Source organism: Emydura macquarii, unplaced genomic scaffold (assembly GCF_026122565.2).
Source record: "Emydura macquarii macquarii isolate MOO-44397 ecotype Brisbane River unplaced genomic scaffold, CSIRO-AGI_Emac_v2 contig_1477, whole genome shotgun sequence".
NCBI classification, from domain to species: Eukaryota; Metazoa; Chordata; order Testudines; family Chelidae; genus Emydura; species Emydura macquarii.
In genome coordinates this window covers 16,933,430-16,947,005 of record NW_027131614.1, presented here as the reverse complement: position 1 = coordinate 16,947,005, position 13,576 = coordinate 16,933,430, and the positions used below count along the sequence as shown (strand labels likewise).

Sequence of the window (13,576 nt, the reverse complement as noted above, 5' to 3'; positions counted from 1 at the left end):
TGCAGTTTTGTTTATCATCTCGATGTTCAGACACTTGGTTTGTGTCCTCCTTAATGTCTTATCATCCAAAGTTTTTATTATCAGTGACAGAAATGTATTTCAGGTTTGTAAGGCAAAAATCAGCAATTAGGGCAGACATGAGGACTGGGCTAGATGACCTATCATGGACCTTTCCAATCCTGTGAGTCTATCCTTTTTTCCTGGAAGAGTAGGGCACAGCTATTAAGGGCCTGATTCTCAGGCTTGCATTTGTGCATACACATTTACACATACACACTACAGGATAAGAACATACTCCACAGATGTGCATGCAGATGGAGAGGCATCTATCACTGTCCATTAGTTTACACATGGAGTTACTGCTACCTGCCAACCTGCTGAAAATCAGGCTCTAAACTACATACTTTGACTACCAGCTCCAGCACAAAAAGATACCAGCATAACAAGCAAGAAATAGCTTTACTGATCAAAGTGACTGTTCTTAATAAAAGTAATGTGGGGCAGTCCCCGGAATGAAGACAGTGGTTAGAATCCAGTGTGCTGTAAGCTGTGACGTAGATCATACTATTGAAGGAACATATACACTTGTCATGAGCACCTACTTTCACCCTTCTCAAGTTTTACAGTATAAAATTTGGACCAAAATTTAACTGCCTTGTATGCATGAGACTAGAAAACTCACAGGTAGAGGCGGAACATAGCGCAGAAGTTTTCTACAGAGCATGTGGTTCCTCCACCACTTCAGTTTCCTCCAAAAAAGACATACAAAGAAGTCAGTCTACAGGCTGGCAAAGCAGGACAGTGTGGGATTAAGGGACATGAGTTATGGCCTACATATCTGTATGTACATGACTTCTGTCCCAAAAGTGGTAACTCCCCAGAGAGAATAAAAATCTACTTGGGGACCCGTGTTTAAGGCTGCACATTTGTGCTGCTTTTACAATGTATTTTAAATAAATAAATAAATAAATCTTAACTTCCAACCATTAGACCTATCACATTGTCACCAGTCGCTAAGATCCTAGGATCAGAATTTAGCCAAAAAATGGCTTTGATGGGGTGGAAATCAACTTGCTCTTCTATCGATCTATATACACATTTCTGTGCTAACTGCAATGAAATCTTGGGTTTGACATCCCTCACAGCTGTCATGCTGTTCGTAAAGGAGGTGCGGCATTGGTTCCCTCTGATGCTGATCACATTTGTTGGCCAATCCCTGCACCTTTTTCATGGCTTGCCTCCATGCTGACCCCTTTTTACATATTGATTTCTTTTTCTAAATGGACATTAACTTACTGGGGGCAGGTTTGCTTTATATTGCATCAGTTGCCCACTGTCACAGGGAGCCACTCCAGTGGCCTGAAACTACTGTGGCACAGGGATGCATCTGTACGGGGTCAAGTAAAAGGTGGTGCAGAAGCTGTTGAACTGGCCCTATATTACCTGGTGAGTCCCCCATATAGGGGTAACTTTCTGAAGCCAGATCTGCTAGCTTCATGTCTGCTTTGCCCTAGTGGACTGATGCAAAGCTTTCATAGCAGAGGCCAAGATCTGAGCGAATGTTCCTAACCCAGTTATTTAAGCTACCATTTCACCCTATATCTATTCCACAAGCCCATGTGGGTTTTAATATTTATTTTTACAATAAATGCTCAGATTTTTTCCTTTCTTTTTTAAAAGCAACTCTATTCCAGCAGAGTGACTTATGAGGAGAGGCTGAGGGAACTGGGCTTGTTTAGTCTGCGGCCTTTAACTACCTGAAAGGGGGTTCCAGGGAGGATGGGGCTAGGCTGTTCTTGGTGGTGGCAGATGACCGAACAAGGAGCAACGGTCTCAAGTTGCAGGGCGGGAGGTCTAAGTTGGACATTAGGAAAAAGTTTTTTACTAGGAGGGTGGTGAAGCACTGGAATGGGTTACCTAGGGAGGTGGTGGAATCTCCATCCTTAGAGGTTTTTAAGGTGAGGCTCGACAAAGCCCTGGTTGGGATGATATAGCTGAGGTTAGTCCTGCTTTGAGCAGGGGGTTGGACTAGATGACCTCCTGAGGTCCCTTCCAACTCTAATATTCTATGATTCTATGAGTGGGATCCATGTGTAACCTTTCAGTAACAAATGCCCAAGCACTTGAAAAGGAGAGTATAAATGTTCATTAAATTCCATTTCAAGCTTCTAAGGGACTAGGACAAATAGCAAGGCAAAAATAATTTTAAAACCTCTGGGGAAAAAAAAAAGCTTGAAAGTCTCCTTAAAATACAAAAGATGAAGTGCATAGTAAATGAAAATACGGGAATGATCTTCTGCCGCACAGTTGCCATCATGGAACATCAAGTTGAGTATCTGTGGAACAACTCAAATTTTAAGACTGCAGTACACCTTTGCCCTTCTTTCAAAAGCTGAGCTTCACTCAATGATTCTTATATATTAGAATTTCATATATTCTCCAGTTTTCAGATGTCTAAAGCTTTTCATGATAAACTTACTTATGCTTTTTTAAAATCAAGTTTACCCCCAAATTACTATTTACCAAGGAAAAGTTTCCAGCAGTGATTTTCCCCCCAACTATAGCTATTAGTCAAGGTGACATAGGAAGTGTTGAAATAGCAGGTCTTGTTAGAATGCTAATATTATTAAGACAGAAGTTAATAGTTCTGCAAGTTAACTTTATGACCAATTAATCATGCAATACAATATATGCTAGAGGCACACCACTAAAGACGCAAATCTAAATTTACTGGCACTAAAGCACATTTCAGCAGACGGTTTTTTGGTGTGAAAAATGCTGAACTAAAATAAAAGCTCTTTTGAACCACCAGGTTATCAAGCAATGATTTAACATCTTGTGCGTAGCACAGGTGTTTTGCAATGCAATGTCACTCTTACCTCCATGGGAAAAGCTTTAAAATTAACAGTGTGTTCAGAGCCACGCTGGTTTTCTCTCCCCCAGTGAAACTGAACATCATGTAGTTCAAACTCATATCCCCGAGGTAATGGCCCACCTACTAATCCTGGAAAAGAACACAAATGAAGACAGACTTAGTTTTCCACACAAACAAGCTGCTGAGTACAATGTCCACAAACAATTGAGAGAATGTTGCAAACTTCTTTATTATGAAATATCTTAGAGAGAATGGGAGCAAAGATAACATACCTGCTGCCTTTTCTCCTGTATTATCACCCATCTGCAGAATTCCAATTAATTCTCAGTTATATAATGCCATGAAAATGGTATTATGCTGCATTCTGAGTTTTACAAGGTAGAACAGCTAATCATATTGCAAGAGAAAAGCATTGTATGCTTATCACTCCAAAGAGTGAAGAGGTTTATAGACTGATAGCCAAACAGCAGCTCTGTGTTCTAACCAGATGATACAGTTTACTTCTGGTGTCAAACTGCATAATTGCCTCATCGTTGTACAAATGCCTAGCTTGTATCACCTATGTTTGTTGAGTGGAAATTGGTTATGAAAAACTGGGCAGAAACTCTGGCATTCTTGGCTGCCAATGTTTTGTTAGATAATTATATTTTGATAGACACCAGCTGCCAGGCTTGTGAGATGCAGATTGCCCTTATGTTCCTTGAGCTTGTAATAACACTCAGTATCAACTATATACTATATTTACTTAAAGTATACCACTAGGAAGGAGCTTCACAGTATTCTAGACTGCCAGGATTTTCTTACTGCTGTGAAATGTAGGAGAATGTCTTAAAATTAAACTATAAAAACATCTATCTCCCAGTCACAGGAGATGGAAAGCCATATAAATTATAACTTGAACCTTCAACATTAAATCTTCTCACAATGAACACAGTTAACACAAATGGTACATACATGTAGGCATACATATTTGAAGCCAAACTTTGTCCCGCACTTCATCCATGCCAGAATTTCATTCAGAGTCCTGAAGCTGCTTACAACCAAATATCGCCCTCAGGTACATGTATGAAACGCTTCATTAAAGTCAATAGGAGTTATGTGCTCATATCCAAGGGCAGATTTTGGGCTTAGAGTGCTTACAGGACTCCTCCAAAGCCCATCAACCTCTCCTACTTTCTTCAGTAGACTTTTGCATCGGACCCTCTCTGACCAATGAAGTAATGAAAATTAAATAGTTTTTGTTGCACTATGTTGGGCTTTATGTAATAAATGATCCACAATCTTAAGTCATTTTATCTATTAACTGAATACAATCTCATCTTCAGTTTGGAGTACCGGTTATGGTGAAATACTACTAAAACATAATACAATATATTGTACTGTTTGTCAAAGAATAGCAAAAAATATTAAAGTTAGGGTGGAGAATTGTAACATGCCAGAGGTAAAACTCACCAGTTAAGATTTCTATTATAAGTTAGAACAAAGGACAAAGTGATCCATACTGATTGGTATTTCTTCCACAACAAGAGAATATAAAACTTTAATGATCTTTAATAAGCATCCTTATAGTTATAAAATCTTTGAATTGTAAGATAACAGAACTGTCCTAAAGTGCTTGTGTGGATTCAAATTTGCATCTTATATTCCTCTTACCTATATCACTATAGACACAAGTGCTACATTGTTAAAGTCATAAACATTGAGGAAACCAAGATGTTCAGAATACAGGGAAATTTGGCGTGATAATGTGTTACAAAAATCTGTTTTACTGAGAAATAAATGTGTGTGTGTGTGAAAGGAAGTATTATTCCCATTATGTATATGACTGGAAGTGCTCTCTACTAATATTGTTTTGGATCTACAGGACCATCGCCAAACCTACCTATGAGGCTTAATTCATGATACTCATGCCATGTTAAGAGTATTTATTGTCTGTGCATGGAAAACCTTCATGTTCACTTTGCCTCTCCACAATGTGTGATCTCTTTTGGAAAATCATTATGAAACTGAAACTGTCAGTCCTTGTAGTGTATTCAACTGCATTGTTGTCAAAGGAGAAGTGTTTCTGCTAATAGAATACCTTCTGAAATATTTTTTGAAATATTCCAGGAGGCTCTCAAACATATCTATTTTACTCCATGTTAAAGCTAATCATGCTTTCTCCAGCTCATATAGCCTACAGGCACAGTGCCCAAACTGGAAGCAGCCTGTAAAATGTTAAAAAAAATTTAAATGAAGAGCCTGAATGTGTGTTCTGAATTAAGGATCAAAAGGACCATCATTAATGACAGCTCTGTACATAACAACAATATGTGCATGGTGCAATGTGATACAGCTGAAAAATGTATAGTCTGAAATGGAATAACCTTTGATTTTTAATATATATTTTAGTCATTCTACTTTATATATTTGTAGGCTTTTCTATGGGTACTATGCCATGCATATAGGAACCTCTCATACACTAATTGGCCATATTTTCAAAAGTGCTCAGTGCTCAGCAGCTTCCATTAAGAAAACCTGGCTAAATGGATTTGTCTTCACAACACCCCATGAGGTAGGGAAGCTGTGGGAACCCCAGCAGGAGCCTGGGTTTGACCAACTTAGGGAACTGGACACAGAGACATTCTATTGTTGTTGGTCTTTAACCTTAAGGAAACTTATTAACTCCTTCCTTCCCCTACTGGAGGCAGAAGACATAGCCCTGTAATGAAAGGTCTATCCTGATTTTACAGATAGAGAACTGCGGCACAGGGAGATTACATGATAGGAAATCTACGGCAGAGCTAGAAACAGAAATAAGATCTCCTAAAACGTCATCCACTGCCAGAACCACCCATCCTCTCCTCTCTTTTGTTCTATTCCATGCTGCTTCCTATACCACACCTGCCACTCTGGAGTCACATTGTCTTCATAGTTTAAAAGAAAAAATCCTTTCCCTTCCTCCAGATCTGGAAGTAAATGGTGTTTGTGTGCATGTGTTTTGTAATGTAGGTATGGGCATGGGGTTTGTTTGACTCTTCTTCTTTCTTTATAAATTCGAATAAGTTATAAATTGCTTTGTTTGAAATCAAGGGTGAATGAGTTTTGCATTTGGACATGCAAGTGGCAAGGTTTGTGATCATTCTTATTTCCTGTGGATGAGAGTTTAATAATCTCTCAGGCCAGGTGCCGAGAAAGCCTTGCCTCCTCGGTAAACAAGCTCCATCCTGAGGTAGACTGTTCCATTGTGCCCGAGAAGCAGAGTTGTTCCTCCCCTACTTTTAAATTATTTAAGTGAAAGGAACCAAATGAACAGCCCTAGATTCCTCTCTTCATACATACTCTGCTCTGCCCTCTTGCCTCGTTTTGACCTGAATGGACCACCTTTAGAGGTAAAAGGGAAATTCAACTTCCATGTCCACCTATCCTTAGCCCTTTTTTTGGGACTGCCAACAAGAGCGTCAAATAGTGCCAATTGCAGCGATGGTGTCTGTGACATGAACATTATCAACTAGGGACTTGACAGCCTGTTAGCTTAATTCCCAAGTGTCACCAAAGAGCCAACAGACAGTAACAGTCGGGCACCACCATTCTGAATTCACATTGGTGACTTAGAGGTGACTGTACTACTTTTCAGGGATCTCCGATCCCGACGTGTATTACTTTTTAAACTCTCCGTAAAGATTCCAACAACAACACTGTTTTACAGCAGAGATTCCCAAACTATGGCCCATGTACAACTGGTGGTCCTCAGAACACCTTACTGTGGTGAACTGACTGGTCACATGTTGATAGTTTTCATCCTTGTTTTCAGCTGCTCAACTCATTAAAAGACAGCAAAAATAATTCAACACTGTACTTTCTGAATATGAATCCCCAGTGCTATCTTGACATACTAAAGCTCATCTCAAAGATGTAAACTGAATGCCTGTTTCTCTTTATATTATACAAATCTTCCAACTGTATTACTGGATTGATGAAAATAAACCTCAGAGGCCAGATCTTTGCTCTGACCTCTTTGCACTAATGGAGCAGCTGGGGATTCCCCCAGCATAGGTAAATAATCAGCTGGCATAGAGCTGGCTCCACACCATCCTTCCCAGTCTGCTCTGAGTAGATGGTACGTCAGGCAGAAGGAAGCATGGCTGGAATGGTTTGGGCTCTAGAAATCTTCTGCTGCATAACAGCCTCTACAAAGCAGCTACCAACTAACACAATTCTGAGACTCCTCTAATTTTATAGAAGGTCTGAACTGGTCCCTGGATACCACAGGATTAGAGGGTCAAGAAAGATTGCCTCGTCCCACCTTCCTTCCTGACTTAAATCCTGCACTGAGCATAGCTCATCCAGGCCCAAAGTTCTGATCGCAGAATTCTATATCCAGGATTTCAACTTTCAGTTAAGCTGGAAATGGTGTTTTTATTGCTTTCTAGTTATTTTTGTGGTAAATACTGATGCAATACCCTTTAAAAGTGAAGGTCCATCACTATCCTAAAATAATTCAGCCTCTTATCTTAAATAAACTATTAAGGTCCACAGTTATCCATACAATGCATCATCAAAAGCCATGGAAATCGATAGAAAGACTCCTGTTGACTTTCATAGACTTCCACATTTTCGGTCAGCCATAAGTATAAGATACAATTTGGATTCTACACCATCTTAGTTATATTGTGAGCAATTTCTGAACTCCAGACAATGTTGGCTCAAGTGAATTTATCCCACCATCATAAGTGCAATTTTAAACAATCCCAGCATGCAGCAATCATGCTGACATCAGCAAAGTTTCTTGATTGAAAGATTAATGATTTAAGGATTAAAGATTTCTAACAATTTCACAAAAATGAATGTCCAGTTTTGGACCATAACAATCCAGCTATGAACAAAGCTCACTCCTGCTTCCATAAAGTCCGTGGAAAACTCCTGTTGACTAAAAGGATGCAGGATCTGGATTGTAGCTCATTTATAGAAGCCAATGCTCTCTCTCAGTTCAGTTACTGTGTAAAGGATATTCTTTAAAACAATCTAAACTTTATAATCCATTTTATTGTATTGGAAAAAATGTAAACAATGGTTAAGCATACCTGATTTTGACTTAAGGACAATCTGAATTGAATGCCCATCATTAATTACTTCGCAGTCACGGCAAACAACATAGTTTGGTGATAAACGTACTTCTAGTAGCGAGGGGTCATATTTGGCTTCTCTTGAATTCAAGTTAATAGGAGACTGGTATTCTCCATTAGCATCAGGAAAGATCAATCCCCACTCGACTCCTAAAAATAAAATAGAAATAAAATACGACTGTTTTTCATGAAGAACATGCAGCATTGACCAATAACATACAACAGAAATGTATCATTGAGTAGACCCCCTTCACTTAAAGGCACACTGTCAAAAAAAAATGCTGTAAACCAATTCTTTTACCCCTGTTACTAACGCCATATCAAACACGAAAGAATTTTCAAAATCCCATTGCCTAGCCATAATTTATCATCATTATTTGCCTTTTTGCATTTCTCTGAACTTAGACAATGAAATCAGCAAAATCAGTTCTACTTTGGTGTTTATTCAGTTTCACTGTCAGGTTCTTAGTGCTTCAGTGTCTGAATTTCAAAAGCAGTGGATAAATATTTATTTATTTTAAAATACCTGATTTCTCTTGATAGGTGTGTTTGTTTGTTTAATTGGGGGAGCAATTTCTATTGGCCTGAGGCTGCATCAAAGGGTGTTTGTACAAAATATAGATTGGGGACAAGTTGAAGCTGACAGACACCATGATCTCGGCTTCAAGATTACCTTGAAAGTTGAGCTGCTAGAGAGGAACCCGACAAGCCAACAACATTACCACGCTGTAATGCTGAGCCGCATGTCATTGTACTTCACTTTTACACAGGTGACACCTCCCTTTCTCCCCCGCACAGTGAAACTTCTCTCTCCTTCAGACCCAGCCAGCAGCTCGGGGAGCCCGGCTGCCTTCCCACCGACTCCTTACCTTCCTCGTAGCCCCACTCCAAAGCCTCCTCCTTCTGCGGGAAGGACTCGGACTTCTCGATGAAGCTCTTGTCAGCCATTGGCGGCGTCTCCACCCCTCCTGTGTCCCTCGGAGGGTCCCGGGGTCCCTCTCTCTGAGCGGGGCTGCCTGTTCACTCGGGACGGGAGTTTGCAGCGCTCTGAGCATGGGGCTCTCCCCCTCGCTGCTGTGCGCGTGTGTGTCAAGCGGTCGCCGGAGGGTTGGTGTGCAGAGCAGCCGGCGTGTGTCTTTCTGTGGCACACACAGAGCGGGGGAGGGGAGGGGGGTGCTTATGGGGCTGGAGCACTCTGTGGGACTCTCGTCAGTGACTAGGCAGATTAGAGCCCTGGATACGCTGTGCAGAGAGCTCCTGGGGACAGGGGGGTGAGGAGCACCGTGGGGGAGCGAGAGAGAGAATAAACTGCAGCCAGAGAGGGAGACACTACAGCCAGGCAGGTGCTGGAAACAGGGAGGGGCGAAGCTCTTGGCGGCATCTGTCCCCCTGTCTGGCTGGCTGGCTGGCTGGCTGTCGATGCTGCAAGAAGGATGACCACACTGTAGGTAGATTTAGTGGACGCAGAAAGGTATGCTGGGGGCTGCACTGCAGCCATGCTGCTAGCAGCAGCTCCTGTTTAAAGTCCAGCTGGGTGGGAATTCCAGGCTTGCTCCCGCCCACTGCTAAAGGCCCCGCCCCCTGCTAAAGGCCCCGCCCCCTGGGGGGAGGAGCCACTGGACCCAGGACTCAACTGATTTGGTGGGACAAGTAATGGAAAAAACAGGAAGGGGCATGAGGGTCAAAGGGAGGGAACTGGAAGGGGACAGCGAGCAAAGAACCCCCCCAGTGCCCACTGCTCCCGGAAGATGTCAAGGGAGCCAGCAGACACCGCCCAGAGGCACTCCGCCCAGATGCATGGACGGACGGAGGAACAGAGATAGGCCCCACAGTCGCAGGGCATCCCCCCAGCCAACCTCCGCTCCCTGGTGTTGTAGATGGCCACGCCAGGAGGAGGTTGACGAGGAGGTCCCGCGACTTCGTGGGGCCACAGATCAGGTGCGCACATAAAAACAAGTGTGGGGAAAAGTGCAGCCAGAACCAGCAGCTCACAGGCAGAAATGAGAGCAGATGTGAACGCTGGCAAGAAACAATGGGCTTAAAGTGCAGCAAGGGAGGGTTAAGTTGGACAGGAGGAAAAGCTTCCTGACTGTCAGGCATGGGCAGCAAAATGACTGGTGCCTTTGGGGAGGCTGGGGGGGTATGCACTTGGACCACGGCCCCATCCCCAAAACCCCACCTCCACTCTTCCCCCTCCCCCTGAGACTCCCCCACCCGCCTGGAGCTCAATGCCACTCTCCAGGCATTTGCTCTCCAGGGCGCAGCCCACACTGGGCCCTGCGCTGCGCTCCCCATGCCGCTGGAGGGCAGCAGCTGCAGCACCGGGCCAGTCCCAGGTTGGGTCTGCCGCTCACAGGCTGGGCCGACTCCTCCCGCAGCAGTATTTGGAGGCCAGGGTCGACGTGCTGCAGCTGTGGCCCAGATAAGGCCAGGGGGTGCACAGGTCACTCGGGGGACCTGCTGCCAGCCCTGCATCACCCTGGCCTGGGGGTGGTGCTGGAGACCCTACCTGTGCATCCCGGGGTGCACATGACATGGCTTGGGCAAGCAGAGCAGTGCCCTGCCCTGCCCACCATCTGTGTGGGGGTAGGAAGCTCCCTACACCTGCACTAAGTGCTCCCAAGAGGTGCAAGCAGTGGGTGGGGGAGCCTCAGGGGAGGGGGCTAAGTGGGAGCGGGATCTGGGGCGTAGCATGGGCAGGGCAGTTTGGGGAGGATTAGCCCCCCCCCCCCCCCAAGTCTATTTTACCCACAGCCTATACTGGTGGGTAAGTACTGGAACAAATTGCCTAGGGAGGTTGTGGAATCTCCATCACTGGAGGTTTTTAAGAACAGGTTAGACAGACACCTGTCAGGGATGGTCTAATTATAATGTAGTCCTACCTTGAGTGTAGGGGACTGAACTAGATCAGTGGTTTTCAACATTTCCAGACTATCGTACCCCTTTCAGGAGTCTGATTTGTCTTCCATACCCAAAGTTTCACCTCACTTAAAAACTACTTGCTTACACAATCAGACATAAAAATACAAAAGTGTCACCACACACTATTCCTGAAAAAATGCTCACTTTCTCATTTTGTCTGTATGAAATTTTAATTTGTACTGACTTCGCTAGGGCTTTTTACGTAGCCTGTTGTAAAACTAGGCAAATATCTAGATGAGTTGATGTACCCCCTGGAAGACCTCTGCATACCCCCAGGAGTAAATGTACCCTTGGTTGAGAAACACTGGACTAGATGACCTCTTGAGGTCCCTTCCACTCCTACACTTCTATGATTCTTACCTTACTCTGGCTTCTCCGCTGATCAAAGGTCTGTCTTCTCCCTGTAGCTCTCTCTCTCTCTCTCTGTCCCCCCCTTACCATCTCTGTTTCCCCCTCACTCTTTTTGCCCCCTTATATCTGTAAATATCCTCACATTCTCAACTGTCCCTAACCAGAGCTGGATTAAGGCATCTGAGGATCCCAGGCCCACCCACTCAGAGAGCCCCAGAGGTGGCCCCAGTTCATCCCACATGACTCTGCCCCTACTTAGATTGTAAACTCCTTGGGGCAAGGTCTGTCTTTTTGTTCTGTGTTTCTCCAGCACCTAGTAAAACGGGGTCCTGCTGCCTGACTGGTGCTACCATAATACAAACTGTGATAAAGTCAGGTCAGAGGGCCTCAAAAGGACATACCAGGGCCAGAATGTGAGCCCTAGAAGGCCAAAAACCCTTTTTCCTGCAAGCAGGGGAGAGATGATTGCAGGTCAATTAGAGACACCTGGACCCAATGAAGGGCTAGTCCAGGTGTACTTAAACCCTGCCTTCCCTAAAGAGAGGGGGAGAAGCACAGGAGGAGGAAGCAGCCGCCCCTGCCCGCTAGGAGACAGTGTTTCTCTGCAGCTATAGAAGGAGAAAACCCCTGGCCCCAGCCAGTAGAAGGAAGCTGGAGCAAGGTACCTCCAGGGGGAGACAGGGTTACTGGGGACTCCCTGGTCCACTACAAGGGGTTGAAGTGTGGGACCCACTAGGGAGGAGCTGGCTGTTTGCCACAAAACAAAACATGATTATAATACTTGTCTTGGAGATAAAAGGGACCTTCAAATGGGATGGAGGAGCCCCACTGTCTGTTTGTAGGCTGTCCAAGGAGCTGGGGACTGGCCCCTGCTATTGCTGATCGTCAGGGGGCTGGGACCTCCTTGTACCCTAGTCCAATATTCCCCAATACTTGAGTAGGCTGGGTCCATCCAGGAGGAAGAAGGCCTCAGCAGAGTGCTCACTACTGAGTAGCATACAGTTGGAGGGAGGCCACTCCCCACAAAGGACCACCTGGTCCAGGTGTGGCAGGCAGCCTCCTCAGAGGGTCTTTGCCCCAAGAACAGCCTGAAGAGCTGACAGCCCTCAGCTCTGGTGGAGAGGAAGTGGGCTAGCGTCATCAGAGGGCTCCCTGCTCCACTGGGTATAAAGATGAAAAGTGATCCAGAAGTTGCACAAGCTGCACCAGTGACAGCTGAGTAGGAAAGAGCCCAACACTGGCGGTTGGGCTCCCATCTCCATTCAGAAAGGGCAGAAGTAGTTAGGATGTTATCCCAGCCACCTAGAGAAGTAGCGTTGGTAGCTGGGAGCCCCACTTCCCACCCCTCATATATACACTGCATCCTCGGCCACTCAAAGGAGGCAGCAGCTCCTGGATTCCAAGCCCATGTAATAATGTCACTGATGTTGTCATTTTCCTGCAGCCAGTTGTGACTCTTGGTTAACCTGGGCCTTCCCTAGCTCACCTGTAATGCCTGTGACTACTGGGCAAGGCTGTAACAAGAGTAAAAATTAATGTCCGTCTTGGATTGCTATTGCAAGAGATGAGGGAATGGGTTGGAAAAGGAGTCCAAAAATACAACATTAAATAAAGAGCTGATAGGGATCTCATTTGCTAAATATATGCAATTACAGAAGGTAGGGAGAGGATGGGGCAAACTGGGGAGAGTACAAGATCGGGAAGCAGACCTCAGTGGACAGGAACACAAATGCAGGTTTCTTTCTGCAAAACCTTTATTTATTCTAGCTCATCAAGAGAATGGAACTCTGCACTAATGAGTTATGGCCATGGACAGCAGCTTGTTGGATCCTTTCTAAAACAAGATGTTGTTTTCCTTCCTAAGTTAATTTCAGGGTCATTTGCCTTGCACAATTGCAGCTTTGCTTGACCATGAGGGTGGCACTGAAACCTAACTTCTGTAATTCATCATCTAATGAATCCTTGACATTTGTATAAATGAAATGCACGTAATTATATAACAGGAACTTTTGGCACTCAAGGACATCATGTTGCCCATCCATGTCTGTCTCTATAACTGTATCTTGTAGTATGTTTTCCCCGCTAAGCATTTCTTAAATATATATTAGTTGCTGCTATTGCTGTTTAAACCATTTGATTCTGCACACAAATCATCCATTTGAAAAAACAAGTGCATTCTAAAGCTCCTATGATCCTGGCCTACCAGACTAAGTTCATTTCCCTTTCCTTCCAGAATCTCAAACGGTTCCGGGGAATCTATATTCTTTCAATTATACCTTTTAGATACAGCATTTTATTCATATTCTATACTAAGTCTGCTCCT

At 44.2% G+C, this 13,576-nt stretch overlaps 1 protein-coding gene across 2 annotated transcripts in view; it reads right to left on the bottom strand.

Moving 5' to 3' along the window:
- Nucleotides 1-11,277, bottom strand: part of CA8 (carbonic anhydrase 8) — a 49,093-nt gene extending 37,816 nt beyond the window's left edge. The window contains exons 1-4 of one of the 2 annotated variants that reach the window (XR_010920876.1): nucleotides 11,263-11,277; nucleotides 8,850-9,119; nucleotides 7,939-8,130; nucleotides 2,880-3,004 (exon numbers count right to left, since the gene is read on the bottom strand). Coding sequence is in view for 1 of the 2 variants with exons in the window: in XM_067553724.1 (XP_067409825.1) it covers nucleotides 2,880-3,004; nucleotides 7,939-8,130; nucleotides 8,850-8,928 (396 nt within the window). In the remaining variant the exon portion in view is untranslated. Of the gene's footprint in view, nucleotides 1-2,879; nucleotides 3,005-7,938; nucleotides 8,131-8,849; nucleotides 9,120-11,262 lie in introns of those variants that run through there. The other variant, XM_067553724.1, reaches the window with a different exon arrangement.
- Nucleotides 11,278-13,576: the final 2,299 nt, after the last annotated feature.